The 26,452-nt window shown below is 43.6% G+C and overlaps 2 protein-coding genes and 1 pseudogene across 5 annotated transcripts; all 3 read right to left on the bottom strand.

Moving 5' to 3' along the window:
- Window positions 1-9,353: 9,353 nt before the first annotated feature.
- On the bottom strand, window positions 9,354-13,967 carry LOC133891150 (transcription factor EMB1444-like; annotated as a pseudogene).
- Window positions 13,968-15,539: 1,572 nt separating this feature from the next.
- On the bottom strand, window positions 15,540-19,382 carry LOC133891756 (putative pentatricopeptide repeat-containing protein At1g74580). Of its 4 annotated transcripts, none has more exons than XM_062332501.1 (4): window positions 16,613-19,382; window positions 16,425-16,488; window positions 16,076-16,180; window positions 15,540-15,952 (listed from the first exon to the last, which is right to left on the bottom strand). In XM_062332501.1, exon 1 carries the CDS (start codon window positions 19,109-19,111, stop codon window positions 16,823-16,825), a length of 2,289 nt encoding a protein of 762 aa, XP_062188485.1. In that variant the 5' UTR covers window positions 19,112-19,382; the 3' UTR covers window positions 15,540-15,952; window positions 16,076-16,180; window positions 16,425-16,488; window positions 16,613-16,822. The 4 variants fall into 4 exon arrangements, with proteins under 4 accessions (XP_062188485.1, XP_062188483.1, XP_062188486.1 ...); XM_062332499.1 differs by having other exon boundaries at window positions 15,540-15,941; XM_062332502.1 differs by having other exon boundaries at window positions 16,076-16,165.
- A 3,588-nt stretch (window positions 19,383-22,970) lies between these two features.
- LOC133891247 (uncharacterized) lies at window positions 22,971-25,862 on the bottom strand. Its single transcript, XM_062331954.1, has 6 exons — window positions 25,317-25,862; window positions 24,777-24,980; window positions 23,996-24,656; window positions 23,811-23,914; window positions 23,645-23,704; window positions 22,971-23,544 (listed from the first exon to the last, which is right to left on the bottom strand). The coding sequence occupies exons 1-6, from the start codon at window positions 25,774-25,776 to the stop codon at window positions 23,510-23,512; spliced, it is 1,524 nt and encodes a 507-aa protein (XP_062187938.1). The 5' UTR covers window positions 25,777-25,862; the 3' UTR covers window positions 22,971-23,509.
- Between the last annotated feature and the right edge of the window lie 590 nt (window positions 25,863-26,452).

Below are 26,452 nucleotides of genomic sequence, written 5' to 3'. Positions count from 1 at the left end.
TATCTTTTCAGAAGTATTTGTTGAGAAAGTAACGAGAGACTCCAACTCGGTCTCCAAAAAAAATATGGTATTCAACTCCCAGAATTTTGTATTCGTCAAATATCATAAAAAATATATGAATGCCAAGATGCAACTCCATTTGAGAGCTGGACGATGCCAACATCTCATGCAACTCCATGTACCGGTACGAATCACGCACGATGACAGTGATCGGCCTTTATCACCATATGAAGTGCATAAATGCATATGTATGCATGTGAATTGACGTCAATTCTTAATTTCCTTTTTGAATGACTCGTGATAAAAACCACAACTGATTCATGAAGATAAAGGTACAATCCAAATCAATAAGAAAAGTATGGATTTAAATAATCAAATGCAACATCATCCATGGTTTGAATGAATTAGAAAAATTCCACATACTTCAATTTTATTTGCAAAAGAAGTAAGACATGAATATAAATATAGCATTGAATTACACCCCCACGTTACTTGCCTTTTACAAAAAACGACGAAGAAATTTTGATCAAGAACGTCCGGAAGTAGTACCACCTGTATAGGTATATTATTAGCACTACAACACATTTGAACACACATAAAATATGAAGCGTCAATCCTACGCCTGCAAACGTCGCATATACGCCTATATTTCGGAAAACCGAACAGAAAACTGTATCACATGAAATGATACACTATTTTCAATTCAGAGTCGAACCAAAGTTCTCACTAATTAGACTTTGTTCCGATGAAAGAATTGAATGTTTCGACTCGGATGTCGTATCTTCGAATCAATAATGATTATCGAAACGAATCAGACTATTGATCACATAAAATGATACGACAGGAATTGATTGATTTGATTCAATCCAACCACAAACGTCTAGGAATTACTGAGGAATCACCTTCGAAGGATTGACGACGAATCCGACGAAATTACGAAATTTCCAACTTTTTCCTTTTTTTTCTTCTTTTCTTTTTTTCTTCCCCTTTTTTCCTTTTCTCCTTTTCTTTTTCTTCTATTTTCTTTTCTTTTCTCCTTTCTTCTTCCTGGCTCTTCTTCGACCGGCTCTTTTCCTTCTCGGTCAGGACACACAGAGAGAAAGAAACCACGACGGCCGGCGGCGGCGCACGGCAGCCGGTCCAGCGCGATGGCGGCGCAGGCGCGCGGCTCACGGTGGCGCGCAGCAGCGCCGACGGTGTACGACAGCGGCGCGGCGACGCACGGCACAGGCGAGCGGCGAGCAAGACGACGCAGCACAGTGCAGCGGCGGCAGGAGCAGGCAGGACGGCCGGCGAGCACGCAGCACGCGTGGACAGCGGCGACAGAGAGAGAGAGAGAGAGAGAGAGAGAGAGAGAGGCGAATGCGTGAAGAGTCTGGATGGATTAGGTTGAGGGCCGATCCATCCGGTACTTATCCTTTTTTATTTTTTTTAAAACAACGAACGGTCTAAATTTATTGGGCTTGCTACGGGTCACAAAGTGCCCGGAACGGACATATGAATAGCAAAATGGGTTCATCTCGACGAGATGAACGCAACCACGGTCTCCGATTGTCCATACGAGCAACGGATCAAAAAGTCAAATTTTTGGTCAAAACTCCTTTTTTTCCTCTCTCAAAAATTTGGTATTACAATGACAGTGTCTCGGGGCCTGTCGGCATTTCAAAAGCCGACAGGTTGTGGGCCCACGTAAAGGGTGGTGCCACGTAGACAGTCCGTGCAGGGTGGTGGCATATCGGTATTCCGAGTGTCGATAGGTCTTTATATATTCCACGGCAATCGATTCCTCTCCCACGCATGATCGAGAGAGCGAGCAGCGATGGAAAGCGGGCGGTGTGGGGTGTCGTGTGGTGGGAGGCGGCGTCCGATGAGAGCAATGGTAGCGAGCGGGCGAGCAGCTTTTGACCGATGTGTAGCGGTGTTGGTAACTGTTTTTTTATTAGTTAGAATTAAGTATAAATTTAGAGTAGTTAGGAAGTAGTTGTAGTTAGAAGAATTAGGAGTAGTTAGAAAATTAGAAAAAATAGTAGTAGTTAGAAAAATTGTAGGTGATTTAAGAAAATGTAGAAAAATAGTTTGAAATTAGGAATAGTTAGAAAAATTAGGAATACTTATGAAAGCTGTAGAAAAATAGTTAGAGACTATTAAAGAAATGTCCAGTGTAGTACATAATTTAGAAAAATAAGGATATAAAATTTGGGTAGAGTAGATATGGTTTGGAGTGATATGGTTTGGAATTAGCTATAGCTAGAAAGTATAGTATAGTTAGTTGGAAATGTGGAATAGTTGAAAAAAAATTAAAATTTTGTAATGTAGAATTAAAATAGGTTATTTAATAGCATTACGAAAATTGGATATTATTAGATGTATATAATTGCGTCGATGAAGGAATTGTACATTTGAATTGTTGTGGATTTTCAATAGTCAGATAATATATGCTAGTTTGCTGTTAAATTGTTATGAATATGTAGTATAAATATTTAATAGCTGTAGAATATTTAGAATAGAAATGCAGTAATTGTTTTTTATAGTAATACATTTAGAATGGTAAAGTGCGAACATAAAGGGTAAATTAGGGGTGATATTTGATGGTTATGTAGAATACAAGTGATGAGGTTGAATAAATTTTGTGGTCGTAGCTGTTGTATATTGGTTACAGTTATTTAACCTGACTTAGTATAGTGTGGTTGTTGAATCAGGTATGTCGACCGTAGTGGGGTTCAGGGTTTTTTACGGTTCTGGATATGTCATGTATTATGACAGTGGGGTGGATCTGAGTAACTTCCAGTATGTGGACATAGATTTACATAATCTGGGAGAGATTCGGCGGTCCCAAGTGTTAGGATGACTGCACAATCTATTGCAACTTAGTCCAGCACATTAGCGGTTGACGATGAACGTTCTGATTCCTAGACGTTGAGGAACCGGCCGGCAGTGGGAGCTCTTGGAGGTTACATATTCGAAGCAATGACAACAATTTGTGTCACTAAGGTTGAGACAGAGTTTTTCTCACTGCATCCTTGTAGAAGCGAGCGATGTTGCGTCGACAGAAGCCAGACCTAGCATCGTAGAAGCTGTTGGTGAAAATATTATCCCTGAGGAGGTGAAGGAGAGTGTGTTCCGGAGGTACTCCTGCAGACTAGTGCACCGATTGAGATACAAACTGCAAGAGAAGAACTTAATGTCGGGGAAGAAAACTGGGCCACGATGCGTGCTGATCAGAGAGAGCGGGATGAGGAACTAGTGGATCAAATGGAGGCAGATAATGACGAGTTCTGCACATTTGTGGACTCTGGTGCCATAATTCCGAAAGAATGAACGAAATTTGCATTGGAGAAGTTGACGGTGAACGATGGACATAAATCGGCATGGGAGTATGATTCCATCGTGGTGACCAAAGGCCAAATATTTCATGACAAGGTTTATCTGCAACATGTAGTGAAGAGATGGTGTTTCTCGGAAAAGAGGGAGTTTAAGGTGGTAATAAATAATCCTCGGACATACGATGTCAAATGTTTAGCTAAAGGTTGCATTTGTCGAGTTCATAGATTCTTGCTAAGGTGTGACACAGTATGGGTAGCGTCTATTGTTGAGCCGCATACTTACAACTTGAGCCGACCTCTGCACGCGTACAGGAATATGAGCGCTGATTACGTTGCAAATGTGATGTACCCAGAGATTTTGAAGAAAAATAGTATGTCTCCGTTTGGAGTTATGCATACTATCAGCACTAGTTTTGGGTACGAGATTTCATATGACATGGTATGGAGAGCGAACAGAAGGTGTTAGAGAAGAGATTTGGCACATATAAGGACTCATACCATAACTTACCTTACCTGCTAAAGGTTATTCAGGCAAGGAACCTGAGCACATGTATTGATATTCATGATTTTGTCAATCAGGATGGAGATTGAGTCCTTCACCAGGTGTTCTGGTCGTTCGGCTGTATGATTGAGGCATTCCGACATTACCGGCCGGTGATGTGTATGGACGGATATTCCTCACAGGCAAATACAAGGATCATATACTCATAGCTATCGATGTAGATTGTGAGAACCAGGTTGTGCCTTTGGCCTTTGCATTCGTCGAACGTGAATCTACGGATAGTTGGTTGTGGTTCTTGTTGTGGGTTAAGAGAGGTGTTGTTGGTAATAGGCCTAACGTGTGTGTACTCCACGATCGTCATGCAGGCTTGTTGAACGCTATCAACACATTACAGAGTGGTGCGGGCGAGGTATTGCCTGACATTTTTCTTTTTCATGCAGCCGAGGTGGGCGACAAGGATGACACGCTCTTCGTACCCTTAGTTCATTTCCGCATTCGATCAGCTACAGACGAACAGGTTGCGCTGGACACCGTATGAACATGAAGCGGTCACGACATGCGCGCATATTGGCCTCTCTGACTTGTGCCACATGGACCAGGCTCTCTAGCTCACGCGATGACGTCACGGTCGAGTCCTACTACCCGGATAGAGTGCTCAGGCAGTTCGGGTATCACCAGCACTTCCCCCTGTCGTGACTACCAACGGACAACACTCACTTGTAAGTATTTGTTGGTACAAGTTCTTTACTATCCATGTTATCTATTCCGTAATCGTAACTTCATCTTGCAGGATGACGACGAAGGATCGGGGCATCGCGTATGATGCAACTTGGAGGGGTAAGTTGCAGGCATGGGTGGACGAGTGGGCGGACACGGCTGCACATGTCCACGTCCCCCGTGGGCCTTACGACGCTAGGACGGAGGACGCGTACTTGCGCTGGTTCCACGAGGTGATACGGGTTAGGTGCTTCCCTATGCCTCCAGAGCCACCGCAGCACAAGCCGGAGGTCACCGACACGTTCACTATGGAGCTAGCGATGGCATACCACGCAATGGTACGTGAGGCTATTTCATTGTACTGACTTTCATTCTCATTATTAAATGTGGTCGCTTGGGCATAGCAGGCGGACACATGCAGGGACGTCAGCACGAAGTTACTAGACTTCGTGGACTGCTGGGAGTTGGTCCCACCACGGGTTGACCCGGGCAAGATGATGGCCGGTCTACGTTGGTTGGCACAGCGTTACCTCGATGGGTTTCCGCGTGGTTCATTCCAAAGGGTACCAGATGTCGTCGGGCCTACCACACAGACGAAGTCACCATTACGTGCTCGGGCTATGCCCACACGCTTCCACACGGAACCCACCTCATCATCTCGGCCACCACTGCTGCATTACATGACGACTCCAAGTTTCCGCTTCGGTACTTCAGTTCCAGGTTCATCACTATCAATGGTATCACTCGAGATTGTATCTTTCAATTCAACTATACTATGATGCATGGCATTTGACAGAGTTGTACCATGCAACAGTTCAACCATCCTTCGACGCAGCGTCCGGCTCGTCGCTCTCCTTGACAAACGACTAGTTGATGGAGCCGACCGACGAGGAGGGCCCGTCGCAGACAGCAGGGGCACCTCTATCAACGCAACCGTCGCAGGCCGCCTGCCACCCCTACAGATGCTGCACGGCCTCGCCACCCTCCGCGCGACCCCTTTACGTTCTCCACCGACCAGGTGTGTCGCAGAGCAGCTGCCGACGGAGGCTGGTGGGCGTGCGCATCAAGAGCGCATGTGGCCATGGAGACGCCCCTTAACTGCGTTATTAGACAGTACCTGCACATGTTTATGTTATTTCTATTATGTGATTGACATATCATGTCGGTACTATGTTATCAGCGTTGGTTTTATTACCTATATTCTCCTGCCTTCCAAAAGCTTAGTATCATGCAATCTTATCAGCTTTCGAACGTATTTGTGTGTCGTCCTAACTGCAACGACACAATAGGGGTGCATACCACTAATAACGGTTACATGACAGTGTACAATTTATTTAATTACAAACAAACACATACAATGAAAAATTACATAAGTGTAACACAATATCTCGGGATACATTGATACTACTCATACTGATCACTATGATAGTATGATACACGTAGCATAACATAAATTGACAATACGCTCATATACTACAACTACGATAGTACGATATACGTAACATACTGCACATAAATGCCCTACGTGAAATACATTGGCGGAAACAATACAGGTTAAATACGAAACCAACACATGGGGCGTCCACTAGAACACATCCATATTACTCCCAGTTGTTCCTCCAACCTACCATGAGAGGCGGGAGATAGTGGCTTCTTAGGTTACTAGCTCTCTCTTGGCACAATTGTTCCAGTAGTTCCACAATAATGACGTGCAGGTGACGGATGTATTCTTGAATGTGTGGTTCCAACCGTGAGTCAATCTAGTATTAGAAACCACAATCATCCGTCTGAAAAAAGTGGTATATGATATAAGTAAATGGCATGGTGAAAACCGCAAAGAATATGCATTTTATTTGATCTTACTCTGAAATGTGGGCAACGGAAGAATCGACGGCCTACGTCACCGAAATGCTCATAAACTTGGACTACAGCGTCATCTCCATGCTGACATGGCAGCCAAAATGCGTAAGGAAGAGAATTGTGGTTTCCATAGTAATCTCTACCATAGACGTCTAAATAGGGGTGTGGAGACGGTGGATCGATGGGGCCATCGAGAGGATGAGGATGCGCCATTATCTCGAATAAATGCAAGGTCAGCATATGTGTGCGTAGATAATAGATTGGGTTTCGTTTATATACAAGAAGTCCCGAAGGCAGTGCAAAGATGTTGCAGCATTTGAGAGCCTATGGCCTAGATTGCATCGGTCTATTTGGGGTATCACTGAAAAGTCTATTCGCTAGACTGCACTGGACTATTGGGGGTACCACTAAAAAGATGTTGTGACATTTGGGAGCCTATGGCCTGGACAGCATCAGCCTATTTAGGGTAGCACTGAGAAGTCTATTCGCTAGACTACACTGGCCTATTGTGGGTACCACTGAAAAGTCTATCCGTACATGTCTATGTTCTATGTATCACATGTTCAGCCGTTACTAATTACCATTAAGGCATGCTTCATTTAGCGATGGAGTACTGGATGAGAAGCTTCCATCTTTTCCACCAACCCAGTAGATATTTTCTTACACCCGATAATTTGTCTTTCCATAAGGCATGCTTCATTTAGCGATTGAGTACTACATGCTATTGTAACTTGTCGTAGAATGTGTACAAGCAGGGTACGAGTCGGTGCATATTGCCTTACGTATTATACCCACAGACAGACAATGAATGCTTAAGATGAACCTTATTTGTGATGTATTTTACTTTCTTCAATGAAATGACCGGATTTTATCATTCTACCAATAAGTTTTTTGAAAGTCCAATGCTCTTATAGGATTCCATGCCTTCCATGCAGAGGGAATAATAACTCCTTGCTAAACTTTTGGTGAATGATATGACCACACCAAGCAATAGCTCTCACAGAGAATCTCTGACAAGCATCAATACCATAACTTTTTCAGCTTTCACAGGGAATCCTATGCTCCAACCCCTAGCCAAGCTCACGCACTCAGTCCATACACCAGCCCCCAGCCACTATAAATAACTCCACCCTCATCTATGGATAGATCACTCCTTCCTCAACTATCTCAACCGCTATGTCTTCATCAACTCTACCAAGCCCACCTAAGAAACATTGGGAGATTTTCATCCCACGGGGTTGAACACCTGATGTGCTTCTATGGTGACCCTTGTAGGCTTCACGAGTCCCATGACATCTCCTACATCTATGGCTACGCTTCTTCATATGTGCCAACTATCAGTACGACAAGCCTCGACATGGACCATACGAGTATCCACCAGTATAACGACATAAATCATTCATGTGACACTTTTCATATGATTTTATGCAATGTCTTACTAATCTCTCCTCTTGTTTCATTTGTCTAGTCTCCTCCACCTATCTGTGACTTCATGGAATGGCTGGATATGGAGCAAAATGAGCACCAGAAGCAGTAGATCATGCGGTGGAGGAGGGAAACATACAAACACCAGGAATACGAACAACAGCAAGAGGAACTATAGTTGAAACATCAGGACGAGGAGTGCGTGAGGAAGGCGACGGAGGAGCGCGCCGCAGCTGAAGCACGCGAAGCAGAGGGGAAGGAAGCGGGAGAGGGATCGTCGCACTAAGGTGGGAGGCTCATACCGTGCGAAAGAGCAAATATCCTAGATGCACTCGGTAGAGAGCATCTATTGTAACCCGATCTATTTTTATTCCCTAAGGCATATTAGGTTTAGCAGCAACACGCTATTACGTTAGTCTTTAGGCGTATCGTACATACCAACGTTTGTTGTCGTCATTTCTTTTATGGTTAGAGTTCATTCGTGTATAGACGATAAACTTCATGTAATATTTTTCAACGTATGTAACATTCGTGCCTGATTCTATGATAATTGTGCTCCCCGGCTATTATTGTTCAATTAATATTTTTTTATCAGTATTCCTATAACATAAATTTATTAAAAACAAAAAAAACAAATTCAAATAGAAAAGTAGCTGTCGTCAACCCTAATTATTAATAAAAATCAATAAAAAGAGGCATGTCAGCAAATAGAATGCCGACAGGCCTATCGGCATTTCGTTTACCGACAGGCCTATCGGCTCTCCGATCCCACGACACCTCTATTGGTGTCTATCTAGGGTCCTATCGGCACGCAGAATACTGACAAGCCTTTTATCCGCTTTTCGCGTGCCAACAGGACCCTAGGCTCAGTGCCATGTAGGTTGTTGGTATTCGGAATGCCGATAAGACCTTTGTCGGTATTCCGAGTGTTGACAGGTATCTATTCTTGCAATTTTTTGAATTGAGTTATTATTTTTATAATTTTCCAATAAAAATATATTATTAAACAAAAAGATCCCTTGATGTTGCCTCTCTATGCTTCCCGTGAAGAGGAAGGTATGCTATCGTGGGAGTTATGTGAAGTGCTTTAGTTGGCGAAGAATTGATTTGGACTCCAGTAGCTTGTGAATAATGTCCTATGCTGGTGATTTTGTTTTGCAGCAGCAGAAGTTGTAAATTTGTCATTACCGTGAAAAATGTATGCAGGTTGGCATCTGCTAAGATTTGTGTCAGGGAAAAAATATTTCCGTTCGTACACGAAATAGGAAATGAAGGATTTACCATGTTTTGATGCTCCGTTGTGATAGATTGGTCCTTAGGGATGATATGTTGTGTAGCTACGGAATGCCGGATTGACGCCTTAGGGATGAGTTAAATATTTGACGATGACAGATTTATCATTGAAAAAGTCTATGTACGTAGCAATAACAGAGGTCCAGACGTGGTGGTTGCTAACTTTATCTAAATCAGTACCTCAACCTGTTGTTAGCATTCTAATTTCCAGGATTTATATTAACATCATGATCAAAAACAAATGTGAGTTTTCTTGCTGCTGTACTGTACATTACAGTGTTGTGATGCAAGTACGATACATTCATTATTTAGCTGCACGGGGAGCAAGGAAAGCGAGAAGAAAACTCACATCTGACAAGCAGTGCACAAGCATATCATCTCCAACAGACACTAGAACACGACAAGCCATTGCTGCAACACACAAGTCTCATCTCCTGTGCAAGAGATACATCAGTGGGCACAGAATCTGCATCTGGTTGAAACCTTGTGAAGCCTGCGAGTGGTGAAATGCACCCAAATGAGAATGAGGTGCTCGGAAATCTATAAAACAAAACGGAGTTCAAAAAAAATACCTCAATGACAAAGCGAGCCCAGAGCTTGTCAGAACGATGCTCCAGCACTCCCTTCAACACATGCGCCATCTTAAGAAAGAGCTCATAGTTCTCGCACACCATCTGGATGAAACAGCCATGAATGAATTAAACAATGACAAAACTAACTGACCGTGCGTATGCAGGATCGGTGATACCTCAATGAGAAGATGACCAAGCTGATCAAGCTATTCAACTCTCAGAGGGCAGCTTTCAAGTTGCTTCTTGGTCTCATCATGGGATTCCTTGGTCTCCAATGTATTCTGAATCTATTTCAGTGATTACATAACGGAAAATAAGCATGAGACTGAAAAATACAAGGTAGTAACTTCAAGAATTAATTATCACCTACACTAATAATACCAGCAGGAGAAGATGAACAAAGGAGTTCAGATTCGAAAACTCACGAAAGGCTAAATCTAGAAATTTATTTCTATCCCAAAAATCTTATTGGACTCCATAGTTCCAGTCTTACGAAACTTTGCTCAAGTTATTGCACAGGAATATATAGTTAGGTACTCAAATGTTGAATTTACAGAAGTAAGATGATCATACCACCAATATGATAATGAAGAGAAAATTGATCAGATATCGCATGGATTTTGTGACTCACTTATCAATGCTAATTTCGTAATATAACATTTGAATTTGAAGAAACTTACCTTCTCAGCTTTCTCGGATACACTTTGAAGGAACAGCACGTATGTTATGGTTTTGTCCAATAGAGCATCAATTCTACACTGTTTATGCAAGAAGATGTAATCAACACTTCCCCCCTTTCTCGCAAATAAACACAACTTTAAGGAGGGTTAAAAATCAAATGTTAGAAGCTGAGCCTTTGATGCGTTTGGAATGAGCTCCCTCAACACATTCATCCTATCTTGGATTAATTGCCTGTCTCTTGGTCTTGGTCTCTGGAGCTCAACTTTTCCGCATCTTCTTTTGATTTCTTCTGAATTTATCCAGTGCCTATCTTCAACCGTATGGCCTATGCATTCTTCAGCTATGGTCTTGTTGATTTCCGTAGGTGAAGCTTCGGTCATTGCAGCACTGATGAAGCCTTCATTCATGGAGATAGGTGAAAGTTCTTGACTGCCTTGGAGATCAGGAACTGATGATTCATCCAGTCTCAACGCATTATCTTCTTTTTTTAATTTGTGTTTCACTTGAAAATGGAGAATCAGTTGAACGAGAAGATTCACTGTTTGAAGTATGACTAGTGTGGTCGATTATAGTATCTAGTAACAATTCTGCACAATTGTTAGTTTGAGGCTGCAAGTAAGAATCGGCATTGTAGCCATTCACTTGAAGGAGAGCATGGCTTATAGGTTCTTGTTGTTTCAACCCACTATGCCACATGAAGAACTCATGTTCTTCCCTGGACATAGCCTCGAGACCTTTTTGAAACCCTGAATGAATTGAAGAATTTGTAATCACAACATCATCGGTTCGAAAAATAGTGCTGCCATGTGTGCTCTTGATATCCATGTGCCATATCTGTCAGGGTAAAGCCATCGAAATTATCATAATCCAAGGTTCCATTAGCACCCAAGGGTCCATTTGGCCGACCTGTTAGGCTAGTTCTGTAAGCGCCTATAGTGACATCTTCTAATGGTGGAAATTCCGATGCAGTGAAAGGATGTGGTAGACTAAAGTGATCATCAGTCATGAGCTCAGCAGAACTCTCGATCACAGCAATCATCAAGTCATAGGGCAGAACGTCTGGAGGATCAATTGATAGAGTTGCAGTAGTTTGCCTCAAAGTATTGGAGTGGCCAGACCCGGTGGCTAAAGAGTTATGAGAATCTGAGGCGTCATAAAGCTCATGGAACAAGTCCTTGATGAGTGCCACCAATGCTGAGCTCTCGAAAACCTGAACGAAGGAAATTTGCAACGATGTTATGAAGTAAAGATATAAACCCTGTGGCTGGAAGAAATGAAGAGCCTTAAGCCCTCAACATATTCTTTCCTACAGTTGCCCTATCATAACCAATGCATCAAGGCTCAACCACTGTTAATCTTTATTTTCTTGCCAACCAAATCTCGATTATGCAGTAATGGTTCCGGACTCTCTAACCCATGCTATTCCTCTCACTTAAATGCACAATGCAGCGAGACAACACGTGGAATATCAAATATGAATCAAGTTGAGTATACCATATCTAAAGAGCCCAGTTGAAGAACCCCGTGAGGAATCACCGATACGAGCAGAACTGTCTACAGGTAAGAAATACTGATAATCAGCTTAGTCAAGTTGAGCATACCATATCTAAAGAAATACTGTCTAAAGTGCTGCTGTTTAATATAGGCATAAACTGTTAGCGAACAACTGAAAAAATAAGTCTGTAACCTTGATTCCTGCTGCAAATTGAAGCTGCCAGTCTTCGTGTTACCCAGTCTTTGTGGTACCGAAAAGATAAGATGCTTAAACCACATCCTGTGCTATGCATGTTCAAATATTACATGAGCTGTGGACTGGTAACTGTAAAATTAACTCACCTTATACATAGATGTTGAACAAAGCTCATTGGCACAAAGCCAGGAATGTTGTCCAGTAAGCGCTACTTTACCAATAATCCTGTCAAAGTTGAAAATATTACAGACAGCATACTCACCAGAGAAAGAAACAATTGCATCTAACGCTAACCGAAAGAAGTTGAGTAGTATGCAAGCACGCTTACTCTTCTCCAAGAAGGTTCGACTGGCTAGTCATTCTCAGCAATGCTGCCTCGATGGGGCAAAGCAGATAGCTTTTGTTGCAGCAAGAGGACGATATAATCTGATTCTTACCAACAATGGGGCCAGCACAAAGATCCCCCATTAACAGCTCTAGTGACAGTCATGACTTTAAGCTATGAAAAGTTACTTACACAAATTAATCTTTGGCTTAATATAAAAATCAGTATTATTTTATTTTCTTCGAATTTTCATGGATGCTAGTTCAATACTATTGTGATACCAGAGAAGCAAACAATCTAGATAACGACCAAATAGACTTACCTGTTCCTTTCACTTTTGAATGACCAGAAGACCGCATACCTCCATAGACCATCAGAACACAAGCCTTGTAACAATTGTGTGAGTGTGCTCATCCCCATGTGCCCACAGCCCAAATTTCATGCATAAACGTGAGCTAGGAGAATCAAGTAGCAGGAGGTGAGCGATCTTTTACAAAGATGGAGAGGTGCTAGCTCCAGCGGTAAGATGCTCGACCCGCTTTCTTACACCGCAGAGAAGCTCGCCATTTGATCAGTTGGCCCAAGAAACCCAGAAGCACAACTCCCATAACTCTCTTATGTCTCCTTCCCCTCGCTCCCTCCCCACCAACTAAAAGCAAGAAGCGCAAGAGTTGCAACCTAGGAACACAAGTATATTGGATGTGGTTTCCATCACAGTTTGGGGAAACTTTCAGCCAACTGTTCACAATATTGGCCTCCAAGAAATTCAGTGACCAGCAAACTGTTCACAATATTGGCCTCCAAGAAATTCAGTGACCGGGCTTATGTTCAAGAGGCAACATCTTGACAGCAGTTCCTGGAGTCCAGACCGTGAGGCCCTGAGCCTGAAGATCCGGTACTGCAAAATAACTCCGAAAACAAAAAATTTCCAAGGGAAAAGAGCGAACTGAGCATCTTTTAGGCAAATCAATGAACAGCTTGTAGGCTCTACATTTGAGATTTCGTTTTATTACCCAAAAACAAAAAGGGAATGGAAAAAACAAATATTGTGTTTCAGATGTTAAGAAACAAGAAACTTATTTAGTGGAAGAAGCAAAACAAAAGATCCGCTAGACAAAGTTCGATTCTAGTGACAAGGTTTTAATGGGACCTGGAACTGGAATATGATCGATCTGTAGGAGAAGCGAACAGCACGAGGGGAGAAGAGAGGAGAGGAGACCAGAATGAAAGCTCAGCTGGGCAGGAGGGCGGTTGGGCTCTGTTGGTCCCTTCTCACAGTCACAGTAAGGGTTGTGTGGACATGAGCCGCCTCTTATTAACTCCTAACTCTAACCTGAGACCTTGCTTTTACTATCAAAGATGAGATCACTTCTCAAAGATAGGGGTTGTCTTCTACTACAGATGATTAACAGTAAAAACAAGGTTAGCCACTATGAAATAAATAGCACTATCGGTATAACTGAAGTGAGCAATGTTCTAAAAATCAAACAGCTCCTGTGATTACGAATATTGCCCCTGATGCAGACTTGAGAAAATAATTATCAAAGGAGCTGATTTCTTCAATCGGTATCCTTGTTCTTGTTCCATAATATTTGTTTGGTTCCAAGAATTGTAGACTATCACTCAAACAGAAAAACAAGAGATCGCTGTGGAGTCAATAATTGACAAGATTTCAAGGAGCAGCAACCTTAAGCCTTAGGAATGTTGACAAGCTACCAATATACTCTCAGTTGCTGCAGCCACCTTCGCACCACACCAGTTACGACTAAGAAACGAGTCAGTTACGATGGCACATATAGGTGAGTTACGATCACATGATAAAAAGTGTATAACTACGAGAAGCATTGTAGTTTACTGCTGCGCCACCCCCAGTTACGATTAAGAAAATAGTCAGTTACGATAGCGCAAATAGTTGAGTTACGATCACATAATAAAAAAAGTCAGTTACGATAGCAACTATACTGCTTTTTGAATCGTAACTGGGGTGTGCGCAGAGGTGACACAATTGCGATCACAGTTACGATTAAGAAAATAATCAGTTACGACAGCACAGATAGTTGAGTTACGATCACATGACAAAAAAATCAGTTGCGATATGTAGTTTACTGCTGCGCCACCCCCAGTTACGATTAAGAAAATAGTCAGTTACGATAGCGCAGATAGTTGAGTTACGATCACATAATAAAAAAGTCAGTTACGATAGCAACTATACTGCTTTTTGAATCGTAACTGGGGTGTGCGCAGAGGTGACACAATTGCGATCACAGTTACGATTAAGAAAATAATCAGTTACGACAGCACAGATAGTTGAGTTACGATCACATGACAAAAAAGTCAGTTGCGATAGCAACTATACTGCTTTTTGGATCGTAACTGTGGGTATGCGCAGAGGTGACCTAGTTGCGATCACATGACAAAAAAGTGCATAATTACGACTAGATAAGATACCCAGTTACGACTATATATGTTTGTAGTAACTGACATATCTTGTGAGTTGCAACCATAGCGCCTAGGCACACTGTAGTTCACTGTTGCGTCATCCCGCAGTTACGATCTAAAAAACAGTATAGTTGATATATATATGCTTGATAATAAAGTTGGGTGATCCTTGAATCCATCTTACAACAAGTCAACACATTACTATATTGGTTGGTGAAATTTTTGTAAAGTGAGGGAAGTGCTTCCATCACCTATGATGGTTGAGGAAGTTAAGTAGTCTACATCATGCCATCACTGAATACCAGCAGTGCACAAGACAAGAAGGCAGCATATAGTATTGCTCTGCAGCCCATGTTGCATACCCATCTCAATTTTGATTGCAAAAGGTGAGTTGTGATGGCTGATTACTTTGGTTATGTAAGAATGCAAGACAATCAACATAACATCTCTTCTCTTTTCTCCCAGCATGACATTAGCTGATAAGGACTCAACCGACCTGGCAGGTTTGGAAAACGTCAATAAAATGAAAGCTTCTCCCTGTCTGGTACATGCAGTTTGCGTTGATTCGGCCTTGTGGTTCAGTTGGTCCACTCATATCAAAACTAGTATTTATGTACTGGCGAATGAGTAAGCCTATAGCACAAATTAATTCTACAACTCCTCGCAAGCAAATAATTTAATTATTCAACTGGAATAAAAATATATTATCTGATGCTGAAAGCTTTTGCATATATATATTATTTGTCTGTATCTAATTAGAATCTGGGCAACTCTGAATGCCTTCTCAAACAGGCCAAAAATGTCAACAGGTAGGTTGGAAACACATACTGCTCCCTCTATTTGCAAATACAAGTCATCCTAGAATCCATGTACAACAATATTACAGGCACAAACAAGTGTTATTATGACTAACAGAGTTAAAAATGTTTCTAGAAAGATACTGATTACACAAAGCAAACCAATGGAACAACTTTACACTGAGATGTATCACTTGATCCTGCGACAGCCAGGTAGAGAATAGAGAATACCGATGCTTCCTTGGCTGCAGTAGAGTCTTGGCAATTTACTTCACGATCTTAGCTCAATCTCCTTCCCAAGCTCAGTCCTTCTGTCTCTGAAATAATACTGATGATGACAAACATAAGGATGCCTCTCACCCTGCTTAATTGAATGAGAAAGCCCGTGCTGTGCCCCTCCCCCAAAAAGAAAAGAAAAGGGAAAGAACCCTATACAGATTAAAGCACCGACCTTGTAAAAACATATGTAAGCACCAACAACAACAGGCAGGAGGTTGTTCAGAATCTTGTCACAAGCTCGTAGTCGGATGAACACAGCAGCCTGCATTGCCAGGTTCTAGAAAGCATAAGGACAAATTTAGTCAGAACTTAATAATATGCCATATTGTTGATATGTCTATAGAACTTAAAACAAACTTACAAATGTTTTTGAGTGTGTCTTTGTAATTTACAGAGTAACTAATAACACATACCAAATATTTTGGGACTGAGTTCAAATAAGTGTATAGATGGGATGAGGGCACTTTCCATGCAAATCTGTGGAACTTAAGCAATTCTAAGGAAAGGGCAAAATTACTCACAATTCACCAACATCTCATATGAATAATGGGCACCTCCCAACATCAATTTTAAATGCTGCAGTACCTGTCATCAGCAACCGCATAGAGTAGAGCCATTACTCAGACATTCAGAATTAAAAGAAACTGTAGCTAGCATGACATGCTCTATAGAGTTAGAGTATAATAACGATGTAGCTCCTTTGCATTACCTTGAGTGCCACAGGCCTTCAAAACGTATATAGAAGTACCGCAGACCTTTTGTGTTCCTGCATTTAGGGACAGATGGTCTCCATATTCTGAGCACAGAAGCCCTGAAGTAACAACATACAGCTGCGTACAGGAATCTGGACAACTCAACTACTAGCATAAGCACATCTTATGCTTGGATACATCAAAGCTGTATTGACTTAATGAGTTCATTAATCACTGATGTTCCGAATTAACCATATTAGACATTTTATCTTTCGAGCTTTTCTAGTTAATTTGTTATCTCTCACTCCTTCATGCAGAACTTCATAAGTAGGGTAACTAATGTGTCCCTTCTTCATCAAGTCCTCAACAAGTATCTTCGGTGCAGCTATCTCCTTCTTGTCAGCACTCAAGATGGTATCAACAACCTCAGGAACTACTCCAATTCTCACCATGGTGTGAACAACAACAACAGCTTCAGAAATCCGATGGTTCACTGCAAGTGAATTTATCACACGGCCAAAAGTTGACATGGATGGAACAAAACCCTTGTTTATCATTTCTACCAGAAGCACATACGCACGGTCAACATTAGCGGCCTTACATGACCCATCAATTAGAACACGATAAGTATATGAATCAGGTGTATAGCCCTTGCTGACCATTTCATCAAAAATCTTTTCAGCCATTTGCATCTTCAGCTTACTTGAATATGCACCAATCAGGATATTGAAAGTGTCAGCTGTTACAGAGTACCCTTTCTCATCCAACTTCTGAAACAGTAGGTACGCTCCATCAAGATCATCATTCCTACAGAATCCATGAATCAGTGTGTTGAAACTAACTGCATCAGGAACTAATCCTTGTTGATTCATCCTCACTATCACCCCAGAAGCCTCCTCCAGTTTATTGATCTTGCAAAAATTCTCTATCAGTATGTTGTATGTAATAGCATTTGGTCGGCATCCTTTAAGGATCATCTCTTCGAATGTTTCGTTGACTTCCTTGTCCTTCCCAGCTTTGCAGAGACCATTTAGAACCGAGTTGTACGTAATAGCATCTGGGGTGATGCCATATGTCCACATCCTTTCAACAAGCTGAAGTGCACTGTGCAGCTTCAATCTCTTGCAGTGCCCATCAATCAATGTGTTGAAGGTAAATACATCTGGAAGGTATCCTTTCACAATGGCATCATTCATCACAACTGTCGCGTCTAAAATATTCCCCATCTTGCAGAGGCCATTGATGACAATATTGTATGTCCAAATGTCAGGATGGCAACCATCCTCGGCCATCTCATTCATGACCTGCAAGGCGTGCAAGATCAACCCTTGACGACAGAGCCCCTTAATAAGAGAGTTGTACACGACAAGATCAGGCCTCAGCTCTTTTGCTTGTGCCTCATTAAACAGTTCCAGGGCCCTCTCAATGTCACCCTCAGCACACAACCCATTGATAAGTGAGCAATATGTGACCCGGTCAGGCACAAAACCTTTAAAGACGGCATCTTTGAGAAGCTCAGTAGCTTCTTGCACCATTCCCATCTTGCAGTAGCCATCGATGATGGTGTTGTAGGTGAAATCATCTGGCATGCAACCTCGGTTCATCATCCTGCCAAGATACAGTGCAGCTTCCTGAACCTTGGACTCCTTACAAAGGCCGCGCATCAATGTGTTGTAAGTTACAACATCTGGCACAATGTAGGTGTCCATCTCTTCCACGAGCACAACAGCCTCGCCCAACCTGCCGCCTTCGCAGAGGCCCCGGATCCATATATTGTAGGTAAACTTGTTCACCGACATCCCCCGCTTGAGGACCTTGGCTAGAAGTGTGCTGGACTCCATGATATCCCCTTTCTGGCAAAGGGCGTGCAAAACCTTGTTGAAAGTGGCAACGTCAGGGAAGACGTGCCTGTCAAGCATTTCATCGAACAGGTTCCGTGCATCGTGGTTGTGCCCATGGGCATAGTAGCCACAGACGACCGTGGAGTAGGCGACCGCTCTGGCGTCACAGCCGCGCTCCGGCAATGTGCGCAGCAGGCGCAATGCGACGTGGGGGCGGCCGGTGAGGCAGAAGGACTTGAGGCGGATGGTGTGGGTGCGGGCGTCGGGGGCGACGCCGGCGGAGAGCATCCTGACGTAGACCTTGTGTGCCTGGTCGTGGTAGGCGGCGTCGACGAGGGCGTCCATGATGGCGTTGTAGGCGGGGGTGGCGGGCGGGCAGGAGAAGAGGTCCATGCGCTCGAAGGCGTCGACAGCGGCGCGGAGGCGGCCGGCGCGGGCGTAGGCGCGGATGGAGGCGACGTAGAGCGGTTGGATGGAGGCAGGAGCTAGGCGGGAGCGAGCGGAGGCGAGGGCGGCGTCGAGGGCGTCGAAGCGACCGGCGGAGGCGAGGTCGCGGATGAGCGCGAGGTAAGCGGGGAGGGTGGAGGCGGAGGCGGGGCGCGGGTGAGGGCGAGGGTGCCGGGTGATGACGGAGGGGGCGGCGGCGGTGGCTTGTGACAGCGGGCGCGGCGGCATTGCAGCATTAGGGGCGCAACGGCGGGAGGAAGGAGAAGAGCAGCCATTCCATTTCCATTCCAGCTAGGTGGGGACCGCGCGCGGCGGCGGTGGATCTTGTCCAAATCAAATTGAGTGGATCAAATTCACAAGCAGCCGTCGCACACCTAATGCAACAGTTAGAGTTAGTGATAGCTCTAGTGATATGAGACAGCATATTTTCCTAAATTTACACAGTATCATTTATAATTTTTCATATCTAATAGACCATAATCCTTATGAAGAAAAGAAAATAAATACATAGCGAAAGAAGAGAAAAGTGGTAAAGCTTCAATGCCCTCAACTACCGCAATGCCTCTTGTATAGACGGTTGTATGTATTGTCGTCGCTAGTTCTATGCATGTTATTCGAGTGAGGCAGCATGGTTAATCATACTGGCAAGGCCGCCACAGTCGTTACTAGAGATGTCGTCGTATGAGCCGTAGGGGCTTGGGTTTTCTCCCTCGTCAGCCGCATCCATGTCCCCCTCCATTCTTCCTCGCTAATGTCGTCATCATTGTTTGACACCGGTCCCCACATCGACATCGATGTCACCATTGTCCCTGTTACCAACGTCCTCCTTCGGCTCATGCTCACCCTCCTCCTCCCCATCAAATGATGAAAAGAACACCAACGTGACATTAGCTTCGCTGGCTTATCAGCATCCAAATTAAATGACTGTGTGTGCATCAGCAACCCTTGAGAGGATGACGGCAAGGGCAACAGCAGCAGAGAAGGTGGTTCCATGGCGATGAGAGTTGAGGGTGACGGCTGTTGTCGGAGGGTGAACTCTTCAAGCAAGGATCCGGAGGGACCCCCTTTGAGATTCGGCTGGGGGGATGATTCTGAATCTGTTTTGCGGGTGAAATAAATGGGCGTAAATGCGATGCAGGTGGAGTGGAATGATCGGATGCAGAAGTAGTAAATGCACATGAGGTTTTTAGACAGGTTCGGACCGCACTGAGCGTAATACCCTACTCCTGTGTGTATGCTATAAATGCTTTGAGAATCTTTCGGAGGTGTTGCTGGTTACAAGAATATTTGTCTAGCCTAGAGCTTCGGGCTCCTTGTTCTTTAGTGATCTGAGCTTCTGTCTTCGACTTGTCCTGGCCGTTGCTCCGTGTCAACCGGTCTCACTTCTTTTTTTCTTAACCTTCTCTTCTCCGGGGAGCCCGCCCCGCCTTAAATACCCGTCGGGCGGTAGTGTACCTAGAAAAGGAGGGCACGAGTTCCAAGGCATCATAAATGGAAAGCAACCATCATGGGCTTGCTGCGCGAAGTGACGGGGAGGATTGAAAATGCGCCCCCGTTCGGTCTTGTTCGTCATCATACCGTTCTTCAACGGGCGCCGCGGGGAGGGCCCACCGGGCAGTCACCGAGCAGCCCGGCGTGCCCGCTCGGTCTTGTACACCTGACATAGCAGAGCGGCAGGCGGGGCGCCTTGGGCCTTGCGATGTTATCCCGAGGCGCGCCGGATGTCCCGCGATGGGACCTGCGTATTAAATGTCCTCACGCCTCACTGGCAGGCCGTGGTAGGGACTGACAGCAAGCGTGGAGGAGCAGTTGGAGGTGACAGGCCACGCGCCCTCTTAAATGCAGCATCGGGCCTTTCACTGGTTGACACCTCACCGTTGGACCTCTGTGGGGGCCACCGGTGAAGGACTTATGAGGCTGCCGGGGAACCAAGTGCTCGGGGGCCACTGCTCACAGCCTCGAGCACTCTCTCCTGGATATGCCCTTTCTTGGTCATCGGGGAACCGAGTGCTCGGGGGCCACTATTCACGGCCCTGAGCACTCTCTCCCGGAACTGACTGTTCGGATCCTTGGGGAACTAAGTGCTCGGGGGCTACTGTTCACGGCCCCGAACACTCTCTCCCGGAACTGACTTCCCTTGGGTCCTCGGGGTACTTCGGTGCTCGGGAGCCACTGTTCGCAGCCCCGAGCACCCCCTTCCCGGTACTTGGCTTTCCTGGTCATCGGGGGACTTGAGTGACCAGGGGCCACTGTTCACGGTCCCGAGCACTTTCTTCCCGACACTTGGTCTTCTCGGGCCATCGGGGAACTCGGGTACTCGGGGACCACTGTTCATGGCCCCGAGCACCCTCTCCCGGGACTTAGTCTTCTCGGACCGCGCGGAGGTGATTCCGCGGGAGGGCGCCACGTGGCAAGCTACTGGTCTGGCCTCGGGACTCGGGGACCCCTGGTTCCTGTGTCACCAACAGCTGTAGACAAGTGTCATGTGTGCAAGACAAGTCGCTAATGTGGTACATATCCCCGTTTGGATAGGGATTTTTTTTCATGTTTTTCTCTGAAAAGGCTAGAAGCTATCCAAACGATTGGTTTTTGCCCTCGGTTTCTGGTGGCTTTTGGTTGGTTGAGAAGTAATTGTGGCTGAAATAAACTAAAAACTGAAAAGCAAACTGAGATAAGTTTTTCTGGCTTTTGGTGTGCTGAGAAGCTAAAAATTTATTGTAAAAACCACAATCAAAATTCAATAGCCACAACCGCTTCCTCAGCTGGCCAGAAGCTCTAAAACTACAACCTATCCAAACATGACTGTAGTAGGCTTGGAAAACGGTGTGTCTATTGGAGAGTGAGGAGACCAGTTAATTAGACCCCTTGCTAGGCTTCACTACAGTAGAAATCATCATCAATGGCGGTTCAAAATCGTCATCAATGGCGGGTTTTAAATTGCCACTGATTATTCGGTACTGATAATCATTGACTATTAGTATCGGATATGGAACCGACACTAAAAATCACTATCAGTGCCGGTTTGTATTACCAACCGTCACTAATAGGTGTTTCTCGCCCTTTTTAAAATCTGGCAGTTGCTTCCATACCGTGCCAATTTTAAATTTTAGTCATTGCCGCCAATAGTATACGATATATTTATAGACAAACACATATAAATTTAGTTCACGAGATGTCAAGTTTCATTGCGGTATACTGTATATACATAAGCACATATAAATTTAAGTCATAAAACATCATATCTCGTCACAGTATATATACATCGCATATATGTAAAGTTTCATTACACCAACGATAAAAAAGTTTAAGGTTTCTTGTTAATCGAAGAGTCTGAACTCTACCATTTCTTGTTGGATGAAGGTAACAAGGGAAATGAGCCAATTTCATGAAACTCACCGGTTGGACTGATAATTTGGTCATTGATGAACTCGACGAGTTGTTTTTAAAGTACGTTAATTTCAATAGGCATGAGACGATCTCTAGACAGTTTGAGGAGCTGTAATTTTAAGAATTGAATAGATGAATCCTTATGAACACGTACCTGACCTAAAAATTAGTCATCAATATGTATGTCGCCCACCTCAGTATCGGCCACCAGGAGCCACACGTCCCCGTTAAATTCGTGCATGAATTCTATTATATAAAAACCATATAAATTATTGCACAGACCCTGCTTCCTACAAAGAAAATCTTGTCGAATTATCCATTCTTTCGTGAATGGCCGGTATCTAACACTCTTCTTGATGTATCGTAGGTACACTCTGCATGTGTGTGGTTATTACCGTAAGAAAACTTAGATTCAATCAAATCAAATATTACAAGAGCAATAATGAAATGATCGGATTTTACCTTTGTAGCAAGTCAATGATAGTTTGGTAAGTTTCTTTTTGATTATTTTATGAGTCGTAGATAACAATATTGCTAATATCTGGCTGGATAACAAGAATGATACAATGATAACCGCATATAGGTCATAGTAGGTTAGTTGATCCTAATTTCTAATGATGTATTGCTCAAAAAAAGCAAAACATTCATAAAGGGAAACACATACCCAAATTGGTAGGGTAGAAATATGTATTTTTCAATTGTAGTTCCAGAATACACTTCAATGCATAATCCTCGGGGGTTTTTTTAATCGGATTTGATCATTGTCAGATTTACATGATATGGGTCGATGAATCTCACATGCTGGATGCTGTCCATCCTGCATCTTTGTACCTCTATTCTGCATAAGGAATGAGTTAAGACATTCAATCCAATGGTACATAATTGTATATTGTGAATTATATGGATACAACACTTACAAAATAAGTTAACGAAGTACCATACCTCCAAATTAGCGTGGGTCCAACAGCTATTTGATAAACAAAGCATAGAAAAACACGATCTGAATAGCAAACTTCTGATAGAAACCAACTATTCATCTCAGAATCAGTAATGCAATATTAGCATTTACATGAAAATAAAATGCTAACCAATGCCATAAAAAAACTACAAGCATGCTACAGGAAGCAGTGCATCCTCTTGGTGCTGAAAATGCCCTCAATGCTGTACAATTGGTCATTACATTAACATACTGTAATGAATTATCAGGCCATCTAGATTATGTCAGTTAGATGCGAAATTCTATCTGCTGCTCTGAGAAGCTGTGCGGCCCTTCACTGCAAAGAAATAACCAACAGAAGATTAGATGCTTCTTACAACTGTTGACTGTTGTGCATCATGTTTACAAACGTGATAAGTTGTAAGTCATAAGCATACCAGGGCTGACAATCTTTATCCTCTTAGTTATAGCACGGACAGAAGTAACAGATGTGGCTCCTGCAGAGACAGGTACCAATATAGAGTTGTTAGGACCAAAATTGTGATGATAAGAATAGGAAAAAAAAAGGGCTATTTGAGGATCTTATTAGAGCCAGCTCAAAACCTTGTGAATTGATATCTTCAGTGGGATCTGCTGCCATCGGCTTCATTGAATCGGGTAAATCTGGATCTCCTGTCACATAACCACTCTTTGCAACAGGCTCCAGTCTGTATTTGTTCCATTTGCACAGTGAGGACATCTTAGCATGCATAGTTTTACAAAGGTGACAAAAAAAGGGTATCGCATACCTTTGAACTTCAGCACATGTGGAAGGGTTCTGGCAATGAACACCTTCAGTGTCAAGATCAAAGTCAAGTAGAAGCTCAGAAAACGAAAATTCACCATCAAATATGTCGAGATTTGTGAAATCAATTTCAAAGTCATCTTGCTTGTCTCCATCAGAGGAAGTAGAGGCCTTCTCACAAATCTGCTCAGTTGGACCTGGCCTTGCATCAGTACTATCAAAATTCAACTTGCCTTTGACATGTTCCCTTTTGGATGACTTGTGGGTGGTTGATTTCAAGGGGGAGCTGACATTGTAACTCCTCTCAACAGCATAGTAGGCGCCCCCTTTGAGAGGACTGATAATAAGAGTCTTGGAAGAAATTATAGAGCATTGGGAGGAAGCAATGTCCTGTTGGGCTTGGGAATGAGCATTTGCAACCACAGATGATGGCCTTTCAGTTCTATAAGCTGCGGGCTGATCTTCTACAGGATGGAATTGTTGCAGTGTGCAAGGAGAAGAATGGACTTGAGATTGGAGTGGCCTGAATAAGCTTTTCGCAACAGATGAAGTGTGGATAGGAAGCTTTGCCATAACTGAATGTTCAGCTGAACTTGGTTGAGCAGCGTTCTGCTCCGGGTTATCAACTGACATTTGAGAGGCTACAGCTACAGCTACAGTTTTACCTGGGATTAGAGTGTATGTAGCAAGTTAACATACTTGAGATGGCACAGGAAATTACAATTAATTCTTTAAAGTAAACAGGAAACTACAATTGGTTGTAAGCCTTTTTGAAGAATCAGTACCTTTTGGCTGCGAGCTTGTAGCTGGTGCAGTGCAAGATTTCTTGGAGGATGATGTAGTCTTTCCTGCATACCTTGTAGCCTTCCTCTTTTTAGTGGGCAAAGAGGTGGGAGCTGGGGTGGACATATCTGATGAGTTGTGGACAACAACTGCAGTGGATGTATGAGCGTAGTGATGCACGACGGGTGAAGCGTATCCAGCGGTGCCTGCAACAACAGAAAGGGGGAATGTGAACTTGATGGCTAGATACTACTAGCGCTAGATTGAAATCCCAAATCTACTACAATATATTGGCAAGATCTAAATAAGAAAATTAAGCAGAAGCATGTGAATGTAACTGCAGGACTAGATTTGGAACGAATGTTGAGAAGGAAACAGCAATGCTCCCTCCGAAAGTGAAGGAAAGTGTGATCCTTTCTTTCCTAGGTTGAAATCTGTGAGTGGAATCAAACAAACGCATTGCCTTACCTTGATGTAGTACAAGAATGTGCTAATTGGAGGGACACAAAACGTCGGACAGGTGGGGTGCAACGGTTACGTACCTTGAGGAGGGGGCGACGAAGATGAGGCGGTGGGGGGAGCGACGAAGAGCGGCGGGACGAGCGGGGGAGAGGAGGGCTGGCCAGCACGAGCAGGCAGAGGAGGCACAAGCATAGGAGGAGTATAAGGGGAAGAGGATGAGTAGTAGGTGGAGACGAGGCTGTGCATTGCGTGCATTGCGGAGTCAATGGCGATGCGTGCCTCCTTGAGGGCGATGTAGTCGTGGAGGATGTCGGCTAGGGGTAGGAGACCCTTGGGCGGTGGCTTGTGGTGGTGGGGCTTGAAGAGGTGTGCGGCTTCGGAGCGGAAGGCAGAGAGGGCGGCGTGGAAGCCGTTGTCGGCGAGGTAGCGCTCGACGAGGAAGGCGACCTGCACGGGGGTGACCTTCTTCTTGTTCGTCTTCTCCTGCTTGTTGGCGGCAGTGTGCGAAGCAGCAGAGGCGGGGGGAGTGGGCGGCGCCATGGCCGGTTGATCGCTCTCAGATCTGCGCTTCTCCTCCTTGACTGCTTGGGAGGGAAAGAAATGGCGCGCGCGGGACACCGCGCTCTTTTTTCTCTTCCCTGTCTGTGGGCCTAAACATGTATACGGATTCTCTTCCTATATACTTATATGTAGCACCGCCAATACTCCATAGCAGACTTTCATAAATTAATTGAACCACAATCTATACCATCGGACTTCCTAACAGTGTTCAATTTATCAACGGTAATCGATTAAAATTCACGGTTACTGAGCTTACCGTTTCGGTCCGGTTTCAGAAACCGAACGATAACCAAATTTAAATTCAAAAAATTCAAAAAAATATTAAAAAACTAGAGACAATTCTAAGAACTTCTGTGAAAAAAAATCAAAAATAATGTTATTTGCATCATATTCTATAGGGAGGAAGTTTGAAAAAAATGAAAAAGTTAAAACGTACGGCTCAGTTATTAACTCATGTTAAGGAAAAGTTTAACATACAAACATATATTTTTTTAAAACGTATCTTGAGAGGATCTTTAAAATTAATTTCGCTCCATTTAGAGTTTTATTAATTTCTGTATGATTTTTACAACATTCACAAACATAAAGTGAATATGTTAAGAAACAACACTGTAATTAATTTTTTCATATCTACTATTATTTTTACTATATAAAG

The sequence above is a fragment of the Phragmites australis genome, chromosome 14 (genome assembly GCF_958298935.1).
Source record: "Phragmites australis chromosome 14, lpPhrAust1.1, whole genome shotgun sequence".
NCBI lineage: Eukaryota > Viridiplantae > Streptophyta > Magnoliopsida > Poales > Poaceae > Phragmites > Phragmites australis.
Note: the sequence above shows the minus strand (reverse complement) of the source record. Positions and strands in the feature narration are given on the sequence as shown.